This window comes from Vulpes lagopus, chromosome 5 (assembly GCF_018345385.1).
Source record: "Vulpes lagopus strain Blue_001 chromosome 5, ASM1834538v1, whole genome shotgun sequence".
Taxonomy (NCBI): domain Eukaryota; kingdom Metazoa; phylum Chordata; class Mammalia; order Carnivora; family Canidae; genus Vulpes; species Vulpes lagopus.
In genome coordinates, this window is record NC_054828.1 from 30,118,597 (window position 1) to 30,138,108 (window position 19,512).

A 19,512-nucleotide genomic window follows, 5' to 3' on the forward strand; every position below is an offset into this window, starting at 1 on the left:
TTTTTGGTATTTCTCTACAATACTTTATATCACTGACTTTCTTTGGGTTATTATATTTAGTTTTGGGTTATTATATTTAGTTGCATCTTTCTCAAGAGCAGGGATCTTGTCTTACCTCTCCATTCCATACTCTGTGTAGCACTCTTGCATTTATAGTAATAACTCAATGTTTGATATGGATTCAGAGATGAATCCATATGGATCCAAATGAAGTATCATGGAGATGCATTTGCTTTATTAACTCATTTATAAATAATGCGCTAATGCATAAACCCCGAAACAACCAAACAAGCAGGAAGCTGGAAAATACTAAAATAAATATTCTTTGCCTCTGGTGAATCACTAGAAAATAGTTCAGGAGTTTGTTTCACCCTTCATTCCCAAAGCGTTGCTATCAGGGAGAGAAAAGTGACTGGAGACAGAGAGCAGACACCCCTGGCATATAGTCCGGTACTCAGAAGAACACTCTTTATGTAAAAGAACACTTCCAGCCAGAGCTTTTGGGTTGTCAGTCCCTCTCAGAGCAGGCTTGTCAGACGTATCACCTCTTTGTCTTCTATCTTAGAGGAGGAGATAATAAGCCAGACTGGATGAAGGAACGCTGCGAACTACATTTCCCAGGATGCCCCTCTTCCGCACGCAACGCCGCCTGCGACGTCGCTCCCATGGCAACCCAAGAGTCCGAGAGATCCGGCGGGTCGGGAGCCGGCGGGCGGCCCGATCTTAGGCGGCCCCGACGCTGAGCCCACGACTTCGGGTCGGCGGAGCCGCGATGCCCAGGTATCCCCGCGGCCTTGCTTGCGCCCGGCTTAGCTCTCCTCGAGAGCCTGGCTTTCTCCCCTTTGCCACCCCAGCCTGGCAGGGGCAGGGGAGGGAGGACCGCTGGAGGTTATATTTAGGGAGAGGAACCCTGGGTCTTTTCTGCCGGCAACCCCTCTCTGGATGGTCAGGGATCCCGAGGAACGCGCCTTGAGCACGTGGATTCGGCAGGTAGAAAAGCTCTCCAGGTAGAAAAGTAAGATTTTGAAAGATCCCTCAGCTTCACCCGTTCACTTAGTAAGAATTTCTTGCAGGCCAAGGAATGTTCTAGAAGCAGAGGTTCAGGCAGTGGATTAGGCCGCAGAGCCACCTCCTCGGAGTTCGTCCCCTCCCCCTCCGCCAGGAAGGCGCGGGGGTTCAGGGCCACCGTGAGTGGAGGGGCCTGGAGAACGCCCCGCAGCAGTGGAAGGCGGTGGAGCGGGAGGCCCGAGCGGGAGGCCCGAGCGGGAGGCCCGGAACGCGCATCTGGACCCTCCGGTTCTGTGACGCGAGCTTCCATTGCCCGCCCTCAAGATCCCACGAACCTTCCCACGAGGACGTCGGGGTACAGGGCTTCTGGAGTCCCTCTCAGAGCAGGGTAGATCTGCTCTTCTCACTCTCTGGATCACGGCCTACCTGATCTCTGCTGAGGCTCTGAACCTTAATGTGAAAAACTCCGCTGCTTTCCCATCGTGGCCTGATTGGTTGCAGTTACACAGTTATGGTTTATGGTTACAAATTTCCACCGGTCACTTGAATAAGTGACCGCACCTCCTGCTCTCCTCTTTTCTGGGAGCTTGGAAAGCAGATAACCCCATTTTGAAAGGGTGGTGTGTCAATGAGGAGCAGACAGGCCTGGGCTGAGTTCCTGGGGGGTTCACCTTGAAATAAATGCATACATTTTAGTGCATTTAGGAACACCTGTATTGGTCTTTCATAGCCCCTTTCTTCATCCCTGTTTCTTGAATAGTAATTATTATAAGCTCTCAATATTTTTAAAGATTTTATTTGAGAGCGAGCGAGAGGGAAAGACAGAGAAAGCACAAGTGGGGTGAGGGGCAGAGGGAGAAGCGGACTCCGGGCTAAGCAGGGAGCCTAAGGTGGAGCTCCATCCCCGACTTTGGGGTCATGACGCTTAAGTGACTGAGCCACCCAGGTGCCCCAAGCTCTCAATAATTTTAGATAATTATATGCAGGTCAAGCCCTGAATGAAATGAATTAGCACATTTATTTTAGCAATCAATCATGACAGTCTTAGAAGATTGGTGTTCTTCTTTATTGGCATTTTAGAGATGAAGAAACAGAAGTGAGCCTGAGGAATAGCACAGAAGCTCGCATCTGTTAGGTGCTCAATGTATATTTGTTGAATTAATAAAGGAATGAATAATCCAGAGAGGTTAGGTAATTTGCCCAAGTTGGTATATGTAGAAAGTAGCAGATTCAGGCTTAGAACACATCAAATCTTTTCTGTATTTTTTTTTTTTTTAGTTCAGTACTCCATTTTTCATTTAGACTTTAATTTTAAAAAGGTATAATCTTATTTGTGAAAAATTATATGTTTGTAGAGAGATGAATGGAAAGATTATTTTCAAAATGTGATTTTAGGTAATTTTTTTCTTTCATTATATTTTATATATGAAAAAGTGGAAACTTCAGCCAGAAATATAATTTAAAAACAAGAAATACTTAAGAAAACAAAGATTGTTTGGTATACTGGCTTTACATGCTCCCCATATTCCTAGATGTTGGTAGTTTTCAAGTTACAGATTTCTAAAATTCTTTGTACATTCATGTACATGTCTGGGAAGTTAACACGTACAGCTTCCAACCTTGGCTGGAAGCTCCAAAAGAAGACAGCCTCAAATCCTGGTGACAAAGGTTCTGCTTATCATTTTCAGCCTTTCTTTTGTGAACCAGTGGAAAGAAAATGACTAATCCTTGGAAGTTTTATCAGCTTATTGTCTCCCAGAAGATAGTGTTGATTTGTTTTATAAATTTAACTGAAATAAAATTTCTCTGAGCTTAAAATAAATATTGGAAAGGATTCCCTATGATTCTCCAAATTTTGTTTTTCTGCCCCTCATAGTGAAACTCTCTGGGAAATTGCAAAAGCCGAAGTGGAAAAACGTGGAAGTGAAGGTGATGGACTTGAAATTGGAGAAAAATCTGTTTTCTTCATTGGCAGTAAAAATGGGGTAATGCACTTTTTTTCCTACTTCCCCGCCCCCCCTCCCCAAGTATTATAATTTAGCTACCAGTGGAAAATTCATTTTAATACTTTGGTAAAAATGTGGATACTTCAACTCTTTAGCCAGATGACCAATCTCTGGACTCCTGGTTACCTTGGAGCTGGTTGTGCTTTGTATGAGGGTGCCCTGCTCATGGGTGAGTAGGGACAGCATCCAGCCTGAGTACTTCTTGTGTCAGGTGGTTGCTCTGACTTGGGCCGCAGAGGAAGGAGCACTTGTTTCAAATTAGACTACCCATTAGAGCAGTCCTTTTACCCCAAAGGCACCATAAATGCTAATATGATGGCTGTAGGTCAGGTAACTTACACAACTGAAACAAGAATATAGATAACAGGGACACCTGAGTGGCTTGGTGGTTGAGCGTCTGCCTTCGGCTCAGGGCATGATCCTGGAGTCCCGGGATCGAGTCCCACATTGGGCTCCCTGCGTGGAGCCTGCTTCTCCCTCTGCCTGTGTCTCTGCCTCTCTCTCTCTCTCATGAATAAATAAATAAAATTTAAAAAAAAAGAATATAGATAACAAAAAACATAACCTGACAAAGTATGATACATTTACCCTTCTCTTATCTAACTAGAGTCACAGAAACTGAAGGAAACCTGGAGACTTTAGTCTTCTACTCTGAGGTCCATGGAGATACTTCTTAGGACCAGTGAACTCTAGAAATGTATGCAGAATTGTGCGTGATTGTGTATCAGTGTTTTTATGGAAAATGGTAGGAGAACCATTCCAGCACCTTCAAAAAGGTTAAGAGCCACTATAAACAGTGGTTGTATAGTTTAGGTTTGACTCTCTTAATGTGGGGGGGGGGGGGGGGGGGGGGGGGGGGAGGGAGGGAGTTGTCTTCTACAAGGCAACCTGGTTCCATTTTCCTGAATTCCTAATTAACAAGAAAACCTGAGTGGCTCATTGTAACTTCCAATGTTTGCAATTTTGGCCTGTAAAAGTATATAAATACTTGGTATTCCTAATTCTAAGGTCCCAATTTAGGTCCTAATTCTGATTTGTAACAGTACAGAAATAAGTCTGAATTTTCTTCTGCTTTTTAAATCTTGAGATATTTTTAAATTACCCTTCAAATAATTAATGGCAACCACTTTGTCTCTCTGAGTCTATTTCAGCTTTAATATCTTCCTTTCTTTCAGTCATGCCTTCTGTGGCATGGATTCCATATTGGTTATGGATTCCCTGTCATGATTTTATAACTCTTAACTGGAACTATTCTAATGTGTAATTCTTGGGAAGGAACAGGACTTTGGAGATTTTGCTTAACTGCACTAGACTAGAAGGTCTGCCAGCTTCTCTTTTTCCAAATGCTGTGCTCCTGTTATTGTATAGAAAAATTCTAGTAATCCCATAACCTTGTTAACTAAGGTTGAGCTTGAGATCTATGTTCTTTGCATAATGCTGTTTTGTCCTTAATTTTCTCAGATTGGATCCTCTGTTACAGTCTATATTTTTAATTACTTTTATTAAAGTGATTAATATATTGGTTTAAAAACTCAAAGATAATCAAAAGGTGCACAAAATACTAAACCTCTCCACATTGTTCAGGGCTTCTCCTTTAAGTGGCCTCTTTCATATCCTAAATCTGTTTTTCTTTCCCTGTAATTCTTTATTTCTTAAATAGCTTATAGGCTATTTTTAGACTTAAAGTGTTAGAAATTATCTATTGAATTTTTGATAATAGTAGAAGATTATTTAGTTCTAGCTCTTTTTTTAAATGATTTTTTTTTTTTTTTTTTACATTTTTAAGTAATGTCCACACCTAACATGGGGCTCAAACTTAAAACCCTGAGATCAAGAGTTAGAAGCTCTACTGACTGAGCCAGACAGATGCCCCTAGTTTATCACTTTTATTTATTTATTTATTTTTTATTTTTTAGTTTATCACTTTTAAATGCTCATTTCCAGCCCTAGTCTGCAACATAGTTGTTTTTATAGTTTTGGGCTAAATTAATATTCAGTGTTGTTTTTTTTTTTTAATTTTTATTTATTTATTTATTTATGATAGTCACAGAGAGAGAGAGAGAGAGGCAGAGACACAGGCAGAGGGAGAAGCAGGCTCCATGCACCGGGAGCCCGACGTGGGATTCGATCTCGGGTCTCCAGGATCGCGCGCTGGGCCAAAGGCAGGCGCTAAACCGCTGCGCCACCCAGGGATCCCAATATTCAGTGTTATTATTTCTAAAACTTGTTTGCTGCTGAGCCAAATGGATTCCTTTCCTTTCCTTTCCTTTCCTTTCCTTTCCTTTCCTTTCCTTTCCTTCCTTTCCTTTCCTTCCTTTCTTTTCTCTTTCTTTTTTTCTTTCTTTCTTTTTTAAGATTTTTTTTTTTTTATTTGAGAGAGCACACGAGCAGAGGGAGGGGCAAATGGAGAGAGAGAGAGAGAGAGAGAATGAGAATCTCAAGCAAGACTCCCTGCTAAGTACAGAGCCCAACGCAGGGCTTGATCCAGGACCTTAAGACCATGATCCAAACTGAAGTCAGACACTTGACTGAGTAAGTCACCCTGGCATCCCTCTTTTTCTTTCTTTCTTTTTTTTTTAAAGATTTTATTTATTAGAGGGAGAGTGTGTGCACACTCAAGGGGAGGGGCAGAAGAGAAAGAGAATTTCAAACAGACTCCATGCCCAGGGCAGAGCCCCACTTGGGGCTCAGTCTCATGACCCAAGATCCTGACCTGAGCCGAAATTGAGAGTTGGCTGCTCAACCAACTGAGCCACCTAGGTGCTCCTACTTTCTTTTTCTTGAATAACTTTTCTCAGAAGTTTAAAAATGCCTTAATTTTTTTTATTTGCTTAGCTTTTATGTGTTCCTTAGTTTTTATATGCACTAGTTATTTGTTGCTACATAATAAATTATTCTAAAACATAGCAGCTTTTAAAACAGCAAACATGGGGCATCTGGGTGGCTCAGTTTGCCTAAGCTCTGCCTTCAGCTTGGGTCATGATCCTGGGGTCCTGGGATCGAGCCCCACCTTGCACTTCCTGCTCCATGGGGAGCCTGCTTCTCCCTCTCCCTACCTCCCCACCCATGCTTTCTCTCATTCTCTCTCTCTCTCTCTCTCTCTCTCTCTCTCTCTCTCCCCCAAATGGATAAATAAAATATTTAAAAAATTAAACAGTAAACATTATCTCATCTAGTGTATGAGGGCCAGGAGTCTGAGAGCAGCTTAGTTATGTGGTTCTGGGTCAGGGTCTATCATGAAGTTGTAGTCAAGATGTCGTCTGGGACTAAAGTCCTCTCCTAGCTCAACTAAACTGGGAGATCAGTTCCAAGCTTGTTGACATGGTTGCTGACAAGAGGCCTCAGTTCCTTGAACATTGTTGGCCAGGTTTCAATTCTCCACATATATGCCTCTCCATAGGGCCGCTTACAATATGGCAGCTTGCTTCCCCCAGAGCAAGAGATCCAAAAGAGAGAGGGCACGCCGGTAGAAGTTGCAGCCTTTTATACCCTGATCTTGGAAGTGATGTGCTGTCATTTCTGCCATAAGCTATTGATCACAAAGACCAACTCTGATACAGCGTGAGGGACCATGCCTGGGTATGAATACCATCAAGGAGGATCATTCAGGACTATCCTTGAAACTGGCTCCCCAGCTATGTATTTCTAATTCTAATTTCACAGTCCCCAACAGGCATTCAATACGATCTTCATCTAGGTAGCTGTACCCGATCATCTGAAAGTTCTCTCCAGCCAGAGTCCTGTCGTCTTTTAACTATTGTGCTGGTCTGTACTGTGGTTCTCAGGACCGGCTGCATAGCTACCATCCTTCCCCAACATCTTGAGAATTCCTTTTTCTTCTTTCTTTCCTGGATCCTGTGTCTTCTCTGTTCTTGGTTTACTCACTTATTTTGATGGAGCACATTCTTTTTGTAGTTTTCTGGGAAAGCATTATATGGTAAGTAAAATTTATGAGATCCTTGAATGTCTAAAATTTCCTTTATTTTTACCTCACTCTGGATTGAATGTTTATGTGGACATAGAATCCTACATTACGATGAGTCACTTAATCTCCGTCTGATCCTAGTTTCTGTCTAAGTCTGGATTATTTCCTTTGGGAATGACCAAAAAAATGACAAAAAATGACCGAAAATTCAAACTGATGTAGGAGCTTTTTTGAATATTTGATATCCTCTTCACTATTAGACTTCATCTGTATTCCTCTTGTGATGTGTACTATGAGATACCATATTTTAATTCATTTCATATGGTCAGACAACAGTCTAATTACCGTCACAACATTACATCTGTTCTGCTCATTATTTTCATCCAAATGCATTTTTCATGCATATTTATAAATTTCCATATAAATATACAAAGTGTGCTGTATTTTCTCTCCCTTTCTGTCTCTTTTTATTCCTTTTCACCAATATATTGCACTCGTAAGTTATATGCTTAATCATATGAGATCATTTTGCTTCCCTGTGATAATACTGCACTTATTACCTGCACTGTTATGTATGTGTCGCTGTGAATATTCTTTCTAGGCCTTGGCTCAGCTGTTTTCTCTTGTGAATTACTTGGACCCTCTTCCATTATTGTCTTAAAATTTTTCTTAATATCATACCTAATGACATCTCAATTTATTTGGACTTCTTTCTCTCATTCTCTCCACTCTGATTTAGATTGTCAAGTCCCTAGGCATTGGTCTTATCATTCTCTTAACATAGATTTCCTCTTAGCAGGTGATTACTCCAGTATCCTAAGGTATGGGCCAGAAAACTTAGTCACTGACTAGCCTTTTTCTTCCCAGAGCTCCTGTTCTCCTTCCATACCTCAACTTCTAGGTAGAAGAAAAGTGGGGAGGAAATGTCTTGACTTCTAAATTTTTCCTTTTCCAGTTTTCTCAAGTATATTCTGGTTGTGAGAGGATGCTTTCCAGGGTTCCTTAAGAGATAGCAGATACTAGTTACACATCTTCCACACGTAACTTATTGATCACAACACCCTTTTCTACTGAGCCTGAAGATGACATCTAATCCCTAGCATTCCCGGAAGGTGTTGGCACTTGCGATAAAATTGATTTGTCATCTCTGACTCTAATAATGTTATTTATCGCCACACAACTAGGAAACGTCAGCCAAAATCCATAAGTTGATACATGCTCAGGTGTAGCATACCCTTCAGGTCAACAGAATGCTGATTTCACATGGAGTACCATACTATGTCACCTGAGGACTTTAAGAATTGTACACTGTAAGGAAGAAGGTTTTTTTTTTTTTTTAGATTTTATTTATTTATTCATCAGAGAGAGAGAGGCAGAGACCCACGCAGAGGGAGAAACAGGCTCCATGCAGGGAGCCCGACGTGGGACTCAATGCTGGGTCTCCAGGATCACACGCTGGGCTGAAGGCGGTGCTAAACCGCTGAGCCACCAGGGCTGCCCAGGAAGAAGTTAATTAAGTAATTTTGATTGCCATCTGAGTATTCCGACTGAAACGTGATTGAAACATATCCAGATGGAAGAATTTTAATATAAAATTTTTGTTTTTATTATCTAATGTTCTAATAACTACATTTTAAAAGTAATATTTACATATTTTACTCAAATTCATGGTCATGGAGCCATTAAAATTGAGGTTGGTAAACTAATTTTGTATGTAGCCAATACCATACTTAGTAAGAATTAGAAAGCATTTATTATTGATCTAGGAAAAATTATAAGATTAGTCAAAATTTTTTAAAAATGTTTTAACTTGTTTTTTATTTCCTCATTTGAAAGCATTCAAGCATTCAGGTCTTCTACTACATTTGAGTATAAAAGCCAGGGTTCATTTAAAGTCAGGAAGGGATGCCTGGGTGGCTCAGCAGTTGAGCATCTCTGCCTTTGGCCTAGGATGTGATCCCAGGATCTGGGATCGAGTCCCACATTGGGCTCCTTGCAGGGAGCCTGCTTCTCCCTCTGCCTGTGTCTCTGTCTCTCTCTCTGTGTGTCTCTCATGAATAAATAAGGAAAATCTTAAAATAAGTAAGTCAGGAAAAATAAGTAAATAAATAAGTATCTAAGTCAGTATCTTAATAATATTCATATTTTGGTTTCAGTTATTTTACTTTTAGGATTATCATTTAAGGAGTTACTGATTATATGAATGATGTGTGTTACAGGGTTATTTGTTATTGTGGGAAGCATGGGGGAAAATATAGCAGCCCATCCCCAGGACCACTGATTGATTGGTAGGAAGAGGCCTCTCCCTACTCTTTGTAAGTTTGTTTAATTTAGCCACTATACAGAAAGGTTTTGGAATTGGCCATACAGAGCAAGAACAGATGTATCACGTCTTCATGCAGCTTTGACTCACAAAGTTCTTGCCAGGAAGGCAAAATGGCTAGTGACACTGTCTAAAAAAAGGTCAACGCTTGCAGACCCAAGATGCTGGAATTTATTTGGCTTTATAGTTCATTTCTATTTGGGGTTCCTATTATTCTTTTACTTTTAGGCTTCATGCTACCACCTTAGGGTCATGTTGACAATGAAACTTTCTGGAACTAAAGTCTGCATCAGTGAGGCTACACCTTTGCCAGGTGATGTCATTGACCAGGTAGTCAGAGCACTCCCCTGTCTTGGAGAGTGTCCCAGAGAGCCCTCCCCACACAACTAGACATCCATCATTGGGAGATATTATACATAACATTAACATTATATTTATTGGAGGGAAATGTTATACAACCATAAAATAGTTGTTAGTAATGAAAGAATATAATGTTAATTGAAAAAAGCAGGACAGAAATTTTGTATACAGTATGATCTCAACTCTAAAAATGCAAAGATAAAAGGTAGAAATATGTATGATAAAATTTTAGTCAAGTGTGTTTTTATTTTGTCTTTAATTTCTGCATTTTACAAAGTTTTCTTATTGGCCCACTTTTATTTTATTTATTTATTTATTTATTTTTAAAGATTTTATTTATTTATTCATGAGAGACACAGAGAGAAAGAGAGACAGAGACACAGGCAGAGAGAGAAGCAGGCTCCAGAAGCAGGGAGCTCGACATGGGACTCGATCCCGGGTCTCCAGGATCACACCTCAGGCTGTAGGCGGCGCTAAGCCGCTGTGCCACCGGGTATTGGCCCACTTTTAAAAATCTGAACTTAACTGTTTAAATAAAATTTTCATAGGGATCACTTATATTTTAAAATTTTAACCCAGCTATAGTATATACACATTTCACAAATTTACTGTTATAAGGAGAGTGATTTTTGCATTGGATACAGTACTTTTCCAATTTCCTTTTTTTTTTTTTTTTTAAGATTTGTTTATTTATTTATTCATGAGAGACAGAGTGAGAGAGAGAGAGTGAGGCAGAGACAGAGGGAGAAGCAGGCTCCATGCAGGGAGCCCGATGTGGGACTCAGTCCTGGAACTCTAGGATCTCGCCCTGGGTGGAAGGCGGACGCTCAACTGCTGAGCCACTCAGGTGTCCCAGTTTTCCAATTTCCTGCTTACTGCCACATAGATGCATACATGGATTTTTAAAAATGAGTAAATAACTAGTACTAGTCTTATGGTACAAGTAAATTTCTATTACAAAAAGTATTCTGTATAATAAGCTACTTCCATATCCTTAAGGCGGCTTATCCTAATAGTACTGATCACTGATACCAGCGCACAAATGCTCACACACAAAATGCCCCCCAGTGTCTTCCATTAGTCACTCTCTGTAACAGTTGTTCTAGATTTTGTTGTTTTGACAGCCCATTCATGTTTTGTTATTTGTGAAACCATACTTAAAAAAGAAAAGTAGATTATGGCATATGCAAGCTGTTTATTTTCATTTATGTAAATTAAAACTAATTTTGCTTTTGAAGATTGGCAAACTCTCTTGATATAGGTAGAACTTTTGAGGCTGTTGTTCTTTAAAAAGTATCTGATTCCATGCTTTATGCAGAATATTATTTTGAAAAATAAAGAGAAGCAACCAATTAATGCTTCTATTGTTCAGCTAATAGTAATCACCCTTTACCAAAGAAACTGCCTTACTGCCTTCTCTATTTCTTTCCTATACTTCTGTTTTTCCATTCAGTAGATATCTATTGAACATCTTTTATGTGCCAGGCATCCTGCCCGACTCTGGGGAAACAGAAATGAAAGACATGTTCTTTGTTGTGTGGGAACTTGGGTGCTAGTACTTACACAACATAGCATGAGACAAATGCTATGGTGGAAACAAGGGCTCTTAACTCAGCCCAAGAGGCTAGAAGACTGGGAAAGCCTCTTAAGAGAGGGTGATGTCCAGAGTTTTAAGGGTAGGAAGTGAGGAAAGAGAGGTAATTTAGGTGAAGAGGGTCAAGTGGGTATTCTGAGGGGAGAAGAAAAATGTATGAAACAGCGGTTACAACAAATGAGAGCGAGAACATACGAGTCAAACGTAATAGGATTCCCGTCATTGCTGACTGCTGTTTTGAAGATGGGGATTAAGAATTTAGATGACACCATTCTGTACAGCATGTGTACTTTTTCTCTGTCATCACTCGCATGGGTACAAACATGGAGGAGAAGGGAAGGGAATTGAGTTTACCAGGGTTAGGTTTTGCCGAGTGGATCCAGGACAAAGCTAGAGAAAGCTTGGGGGGGGTGGGGTGATATTTGCAAGGGTGATTGTAATGATAAACTATGGAGTGTAAGGTGGAAAAGGAGAGATGTGGAGGTAGGAGGGAGCTGGTGGAGAAGAAGAAATGTTGATGGGTCAACAGACTTTTAAGACCTCTTTTTAAGACCTCTTAATATAGCCAAAGAATTGTTACTGTGGGGATTCCTCAAGAAGTGGTTGGAGAATGTGTTGTGTTTGTGATTTTGGAAGTAATGCAGTTTCCAGTGGTGAAATGATTCAAGATGTAACCTTGGAAGTGACATATGGCAGAAATAGAGTGAAGTAAAGAGTCTCTGGGAGGAGGCAAAGGCACTGAGAGATCAGTGTTAGATGTGTTGCTCCCCATGCCCACATGGGGTATGAAGTTTTTTTTTTTTTTAAGTAGATTATTTTTTTTTAAGATTTTATTTATTTATTCATGAGAGACACAAAAAGAGGCAGAAGACAAGACATTGGCAGAGGAAGAAGCAGGCTCCATGCAGGGAGCCCAATGTGGGGCTTGATCCCAGGTCTCCATGATCATCCCCTGGGCTGAAGGTGGCGCTAAACCACCAAGCCACCTGGGCTGCCCTGTGGGTATGAAGTTAACAAGACTAATGACAATAGCTGAGAAAGGGAGACTGAGCCAGAAGAGATGACAACAGCCATCACAGTAGACTGGTAGAGGCCTCTAAGGCTTTTGCAAAAGGAGGGAAATAGAGTAATTGTTTAAAGGTGGCATTGGGGGGCACCTGGGTGGCTTAGTCATTTGGGCATCCAACTCTTGATATCAGCTCAAGTCACGATCTCATGGGTTGTGGGATAGATCCCTGTGTCCACTCTGTGCTCAGCGGGGAGTCTGGAGGCTGCCCTCTCCCCACTGTCCCCCCTCACTCACGCTCCCTCCATCCCTCCCTCCCTCTCTCAAATAAAATTTTTTATTTTATTATTTATTTAATTTATTTATTTATGGGGTGGGGAGAGAGAGAGCATGCACAATCAGGGAGCTGGAGAGGGAGAAGCAGACTCCCCACTAAGCAGAGAGCCTGATGTGGGGTTTGATCCCAGGACCCAGGGACCATGACCTGAGCTGAAGGCAGATGCTTAACCAACTGAGCTACGCAGGCACTTCTCAAATAAATAAATCTTTAAAAAAATAAAGGTGCATTGGGGAGCAAGGAAATCTCTGAAGTACATGGGGTGGTAGAAGAGAATAGCCTTCTTTAACAAGATGGTAGAGGAAGTAGTCCAGAGGCAGCCATATTTTAGGTAAGGTCAATAGGTGGAGTGTACATTCTGAAAAAGAAGTTGAGGATACTGAGGAGTGTGCTAATCATAGAGCTGGCGCTATAGAGTGGAAGGATGTTGGAAGTAGGGAAGGGACTTATTGTGCCAGATGAAGGGATGCATAGAGGATTATGGAATTAGAGTTCCAAGGATAACAGGTCAGAGGAAAAGACTGGATTTCCAGTGTCACCTGAAAGATAGGATTCATTTTGATAGTCTCTGAGTGAACAATGTAATACATGTTGTAATACAAGTATATAACAAAACACTATAATACAAGTTGAATGTGGTCTTTCTCTCAAAATATCTTACTGTACTGTACTCTTCTTGTGATGCTGTGAGATGATAAAATGACCACGTGATGAGATGAAGTGAGGTAAATGATGTGGGCACTGTGACATAGTGTTAGGCTACTACTGACCCAATGATACTATGTCAGAATGAGGATCATCTGCTTCTGGACCATGGTTGACCATGGGTAACTGAAATTGTGGAAAGCAAAATCATGGATAAGAAGAGACTACTGTAGTCTTCATTTATTTAAAAATGTTAAAATATGCTACATGTGATACATATTCAGTACAAGAAAATCAGAAAATCCTGATCTTTCTTTAAAAATATAAATTACCAGGCACCTGGGTGGTTCATTGGGTTTAAGCATCTGCCTTCAGCTCAGGTCATGATCAAGCCCTGAGTTGGGCTTCCTGCTCAGCAGGGAATCTGCGTCTCCCTCTGCCTGACCCCCTGCTCATGCTCTTTCTCTCACATAAATAAAATCTTTAAAAAATAAATAAAATAAATTACCTGCAAATCCATCACCTAGAAACATTCACTGTTAGCTAAGTGATATACCCTGGATGTTTATTTGAGTGTGTTTCTGTGTCTGTCTCTGAATCTGTTTATGTGTATGTATATATGTATATCTCAAAGACCAGGAAAAGATATTTTGAATATTGAAAACAGGGTTATGCTAATCTTTTATTAATGTTTTACCATGTTAGTATGTTCCTATATCATCATTACATGTTATTCCATTTAAGGATTGTCATAATTAGGGATCCCTGGGTGGCGCAGCGGTTTGGCGCCTGCCTTTGGCCCAGGGCGCGATCCTGGAGACCCGGGATCGAATCCCACATCAGGCTCCCGGTGCATGGAGCCTGCTTCTCCCTCTGCCTGTGTCTCTGCGTCTCTCTCTCTCTCTCTCTCTGTGACTATCATAAATAAATAAAAATTTAAAAATTAAAAAAAAAAAAAAAAAAAGGATTGTCATAATTGATTTAGTCCCCTATTTGGGGATATTTAGGTTTTTTCTAGTTTTTCACTCTGATGTAATACCTGCCAATTAACATAATTTAAATTTTTGGTCCTATTTCAATTATTATGTTTCCCATTACTAAAAAAATAATTCAATTTTATCATATCCCAGATATAATTTAGAGTAATATATTTGTGATCATCTTTTTTTGGTAAAAAAAAAATTATAACTTTTGAGGAGAAAACATCTGGTCAAATGTTCTGTGTTTTTGTCAGTCCAGGATTTTCCAAACTATTTTCCTTGGAACCCAAAGGCTTCTTCCATTAGAGCTTCCCCTGCTGTTCCTCTTTTATCTGTTTTCTTGTAAGAGATTTTTTTTTAAGTTTTACTATTTTTTAAAAAAATCAGTAATTAAACCACTGAGCCAATCCCTAAGATATGAAGTTAACTTTCATGATTAGTGGCAGAGATGGCCAGAACCTATATTTTCTGACTCCTAATAAGAAACTTAGAATAAGTTCATTTTCTACAAATAAAATTACAAAAAATACTCTAACCCAGCATCTGGATTGCTTACTTTGAATATATTTGCAGCATGTCCTTTATTTGTATGTTATCTTTCTTCTTTATTTCCACTTCAACAATTGGAATTAAAACATATTAGAAGATACTAATCATCTGCTTAACCAGTAATTAGCATTGATGAATAGAGAGAAAATTTCAGACAGCTGCCAAGTTGACCACTAAAGTGAGGTATGATTTGCTAGTATTTGTCATCTGCACGACTTTATAATTATAATAATAGCAGTGTAGTTACACTGTGATAGAAAGTTGACAGTTAACTTTTTCCACTTATCAAACTTAGGAACAACTCTGAAAGTTTCTAGTTTCCAGGTAATTTATCATTCAAGTGATTAAAAGCTATTTTTGGCCACAATTATGAACAATAACAAAATTTTACATGTAGATGACATTAACACAGTATTCTTTCTTTTTTAATTCCCAGGGAAAGACTACTATTATTCTAAGGTGTCTTGACAGGTAAGTGTTATGTTAACCTTTAGACTACATTTTTTGTTTATTCTAGTTGTACAGGGCAAGTTAGATTCTAAAAGACATACGGAAGGAGAAATGAATTTTAGGTGCAAACAATAACTTAATTCTTAGTGAATCCTTAGTATGGCCTCTAAGATTTTCTTTAAAGATAAAAACAACAAAAACAAAATATATATACAGGATTACTGCTGAATTTTCCTATTTGGGAAAGAAATGAACATAACTATGATAGTACTTACCTACTCTTTGTGCTACTCTGATATTATTTTACCTAGTTCATGATTATCTGAACATTAATTATAACCTTTAAAATGCTCATGGAAACTTTTTTGAAGCACAGTGTTGATCCTCAAACTACTTTTTACCGTTTGTTATTTGTACTTCCTAACCTGTTTGGCCATCCAATTAAGTTTTGGGACAGTGGACATTGCAGGAAATTAAAAGGGAAAGTCTTCAACTGATTTCGGAAAATATCCCTTCATTCCAACACCTATTTCTTATAACTTCTCCAAAAACATCAAAATAGATGGAATTTTGTCTCAAGGTCACATTAAAAAAATCATCCATTTGAAAAATACTATTTAAAAGTTTAAATAATAGTATCCTGACTTTGGGGATGCCTAGGTGGCTCAGTGGTTGAGCATCTGCTTTTGGCTCAGGGTATGATCCCAGAGACCCAGGACTGAGTCCCACATCAGGCTCCCTGCATGGAGCCTGCTTCTCCCTCTGCCTGTGTCTCTGTGCCTCTCTCTGTGTGTGTCTCTCATGAATAAATAAAATCTTAATTAAAAAAAAAAAATCCTGACTGTGTAATTCCTTTCACAAACAAAGTTGTTTCTTAGAAGAACCATCCATACTGATACCTGCATCATCTTTCCATCCCAGGAATCATGGCTCTGTTTAGACCATATGAATTTCTTTCTGCAAATAAGTCCTCTACTACAACATCAGCTTAGGATGAAATACAACACTGAGCTGAATTTCAGTTCCCTGATAGTCTACTTAGAAAAAAGACAGTTCTGCCTATTATATGTTAAATTTTTGTCTTAAAAGTAGCATTTTGTTTCATAAAAGAAAATTCGTATCTTTTAGGAAATATAACCGAACATTTTACTATATATATATATATATATATATATTTATATATATATATTTAATATAGTATATACATATATAGATATCTAAAAAAGACATATGTAGAAATGATATGCAAAATACTTAATAAAGATAAATATATAGATCACAAATTTAAAAATTGTTTCTCTTTGTTCTCCAAATTAAAATGATCTATAGCAATATTATTCAGCCTGAAAAAGGAAGAAAATTCTAATGCATCCTATAATATGGATGAACCTTGAGGACATTATGCTAAGTGAAATAAGTCAGCCACAGAAAGACAAATACTGTGTGATTCCACTTCTATGAGGTATCTCCGAGTAGTCAGATTCACAGAAACAAAAAATAGAATGCTGTTTGCCAGGGTCTGGAGGGAGGGGGAAAATAGTTATTGTTTAATGGACATAGAGTTTCAGTTTTGCCAGATGAAGAAGTTCTAGAATATACTTAACATTACTGAGCTGTATGCTTAAAAATAAAGTAAATTTATGTTACATGTTTTTCACTACAGTAAAAAATTGAAGTAAATAAGTAGATATATACCATAAAACTGCTTACCGAGCAGTATAAGCCACAGTGTAAATAATTCATCAAATCATTTGTGCATTCTTAGAACTTATTGATGTAATATCTAGCTCTCACTAGTTAAGTGATGCCCGTGTTTGAACCATGAGTTTAGATAGAGAATGATATTAAAGTCTTCTCTTGATGTCTCCATTGAATCGATAATTATTAGATTCCCAGCTGCCCACACCAGGGCTGAGCACAAACCTGCTATTAGTGATTCCCACATAACCTGAATACCCAGAGCTGTCACCCGACATGGCCACCACCACTGGCAGCCACACCGCCTCCTCCACTGGCGCCAGCAGTGCCTGTAAGGGTTGCCACATCACACAGGTGCCACTATTCCTCTCCAGCTGTGACTAAATAGCCCTTGAAGGTGGTTTGCGAAGGCTTATTTATTTTTTACATAAGGTTTTTATCATGTTTACCACACTGCTATTCCACAAAGTAACGTCTCCATTAATAGAACAAGTTTTTAAGAGGAAGAGGAAATGAATTGGGTAATATAATAGCATAAGAAAACCCACGAGGGTAATACTGTCTCTCTTTATTGTGCAGGGATGAGCCACCAAAACCAACCTTAGCTTTGGAATATACATATGGAAGAAGAGCAAAAGGGCATAATATAGTGAGTGTCTTTTTAAGTGATGTTGCTATGCTTGTGGATGGAGAAGTAATAATGTTGACTTCGTTTTATATTTTCAACTTATCAGTAAACATACCCAGTTGTACACTGCATAGCTCTGTGGTTTTAAACTTCAAATGCACCTCAGAGAGACATGAAGCCAACCCAAACAGAAAATAATTTAGCCTTCTTAGTTGTGCCTTAAAATGCTGTAATAAGGTTCCTTTGTAAATTTTTTGTACAGTTCTTGGAAATATTTATATTAATTGTGTTAATGTGACTTTCTCTTCTCGTAGGTGGGAATAGTATTGTTACATCCTGTCTCCCCCAAAAATCTGCTAAAAATATGAGTTAACCTTTAGGATATATTTGAAAATATACTACTCAAAATCCAAATTATTAGCATTTTTATAAATATATCTTGAAGTTAGTAATACCAGTATTTGAGACCAGAGGCCATAATTGGTTATAATCCAATTTTCACTTGAGTGTTCAAAGGAAAGTTGGAGATTATTCAGGATAGAAGGGAGAGTTTATGGCATATGTTAGAAGGATAAAAACAATCTAAATAGAATCCTCATTTGGAGTTCTTACATGAAAATAGGTCATTTCTTAAGGAGAGTTAGGTGTATGGAAGAACAATCTATAATGGAAGGCCCCTTTCTCCCCTAACACAGGCAACATTTTATAGATTTACAGATCTAGTCCAAATGTTTGATCATTAGACTATGTGTAAGAGTTAAAACTGCCTGTTACTAGATTCACCAATGAAAGTTGATTATCAAACTTGTGAGATTAAAAAGAAATAACATAGTGAGATGCAGAAGAACTTTACTTTTGTGACTCACATGAATTTTGATATGAGTGATGATGTAGAAATGGGATTATCCTTTTCACTGGAAACTTTGAAACAGCTTTCAGAGCTTCACTTTTGAGAAGAGCTCTAAAAACTCCCCTTCGTCAAATTGTGACTCAGGGAGATTTTCCAGGGAAAAATTATTCCCCCCCCCCCCCATAAACATTACTGATTTAAATGTCAACAGCAAATATTCAAATAGCAACAGCAAAACAGTCTTCGTGATTATGAGACGATAATTTGTCAAAAAAATATTTTTTTCCCTAAACTTTGTGTTGGCAAGTTGGGCTTTTCCATATTCATTCTGGAAGATTTATGTCTTTCTCAGATTTAGTGTTCCCTAAGAGTTCTAAATGGAAGCACTGTGTCCGCTCCTCACACAGTTGTGGTATCCTGAGGGCTCCTCAGCAGCAGGGTGGAAGCAGAGAAGCCATGAGCTAGCAGTGGAAGAAAGTTGTCGAGGAACACCTGCTCTTATTCCCACATGGCTGCCTTTCCCTTACAAACCCCAATGCTTAGGCATCCTATAAAAAGGGAATCAGTTGTTCAAACTCTTCTTGTTCCCCACCTACCATGTTAATGTTTCTTTTTTTTTTTTAATTTTTTTTTTTTATTTATTTATGATAGTCACAGAGAGAGAGAGAGAGAGAGAGGCAGAGACACAGGCAGAGGGAGAAGCAGGCTCCATGCACCGGGAGCCCGACGTGGGATTCGATCCCGGGTCTCCAGGATCGCGCCCTGGGCCAAAGGCAGGCGCCAAACCACTGCGCCACCCAGGGATCCCCATGTTAATGTTTCATCTTTGTTTTTTGGAATAGAGGTTTTGGTGCATTTTGAGGGATGGGATAGAGAAAGAGGCAAGTTTTGACTGCTGAGAAAAGGTTCAGTGAGGACTATATTTTTGTATCCATAATTATTACCGGCTGATGCTAATGAAGTATTCATTACTTAATTTTTAAAAAATTTAAATACGAAAAACATTTGTTTTTTCAGCCAAAAGATATTGCTCACTTTTGGGAACTGGGTGGAGGAACCTCTTTATTGGACTTAATCAGCATACCAATCACAAATGACAACTTAAGGTAAGTGAGCTGGATCCAGGAACAGTTGGGGTTTCTTAATTTTTTTT

The 19,512-nt window shown here is 39.1% G+C and overlaps 1 protein-coding gene across 4 annotated transcripts in view; it reads left to right on the forward strand.

The window, feature by feature from the left end:
• Positions 1-632: 632 nt before the first annotated feature.
• DYNC2LI1 (dynein cytoplasmic 2 light intermediate chain 1) overlaps positions 633-19,512 on the forward strand; it is a 62,179-nt gene continuing 43,299 nt past the window's right edge. For 3 of the 4 annotated variants that reach the window (XM_041754784.1, XM_041754783.1, XM_041754781.1), the window contains exons 1-5: positions 633-780; positions 2,885-2,993; positions 15,170-15,204; positions 17,461-17,530; positions 19,377-19,465. In XM_041754784.1, coding sequence (XP_041610718.1) covers positions 773-780; positions 2,885-2,993; positions 15,170-15,204; positions 17,461-17,530; positions 19,377-19,465 — 311 coding nt within the window. In that variant the 5' untranslated portion in view covers positions 633-772. The remainder of the gene's footprint in view (positions 781-2,884; positions 2,994-15,169; positions 15,205-17,460; positions 17,531-19,376; positions 19,466-19,512) is intronic. The other variant, XM_041754785.1, reaches the window with a different exon arrangement.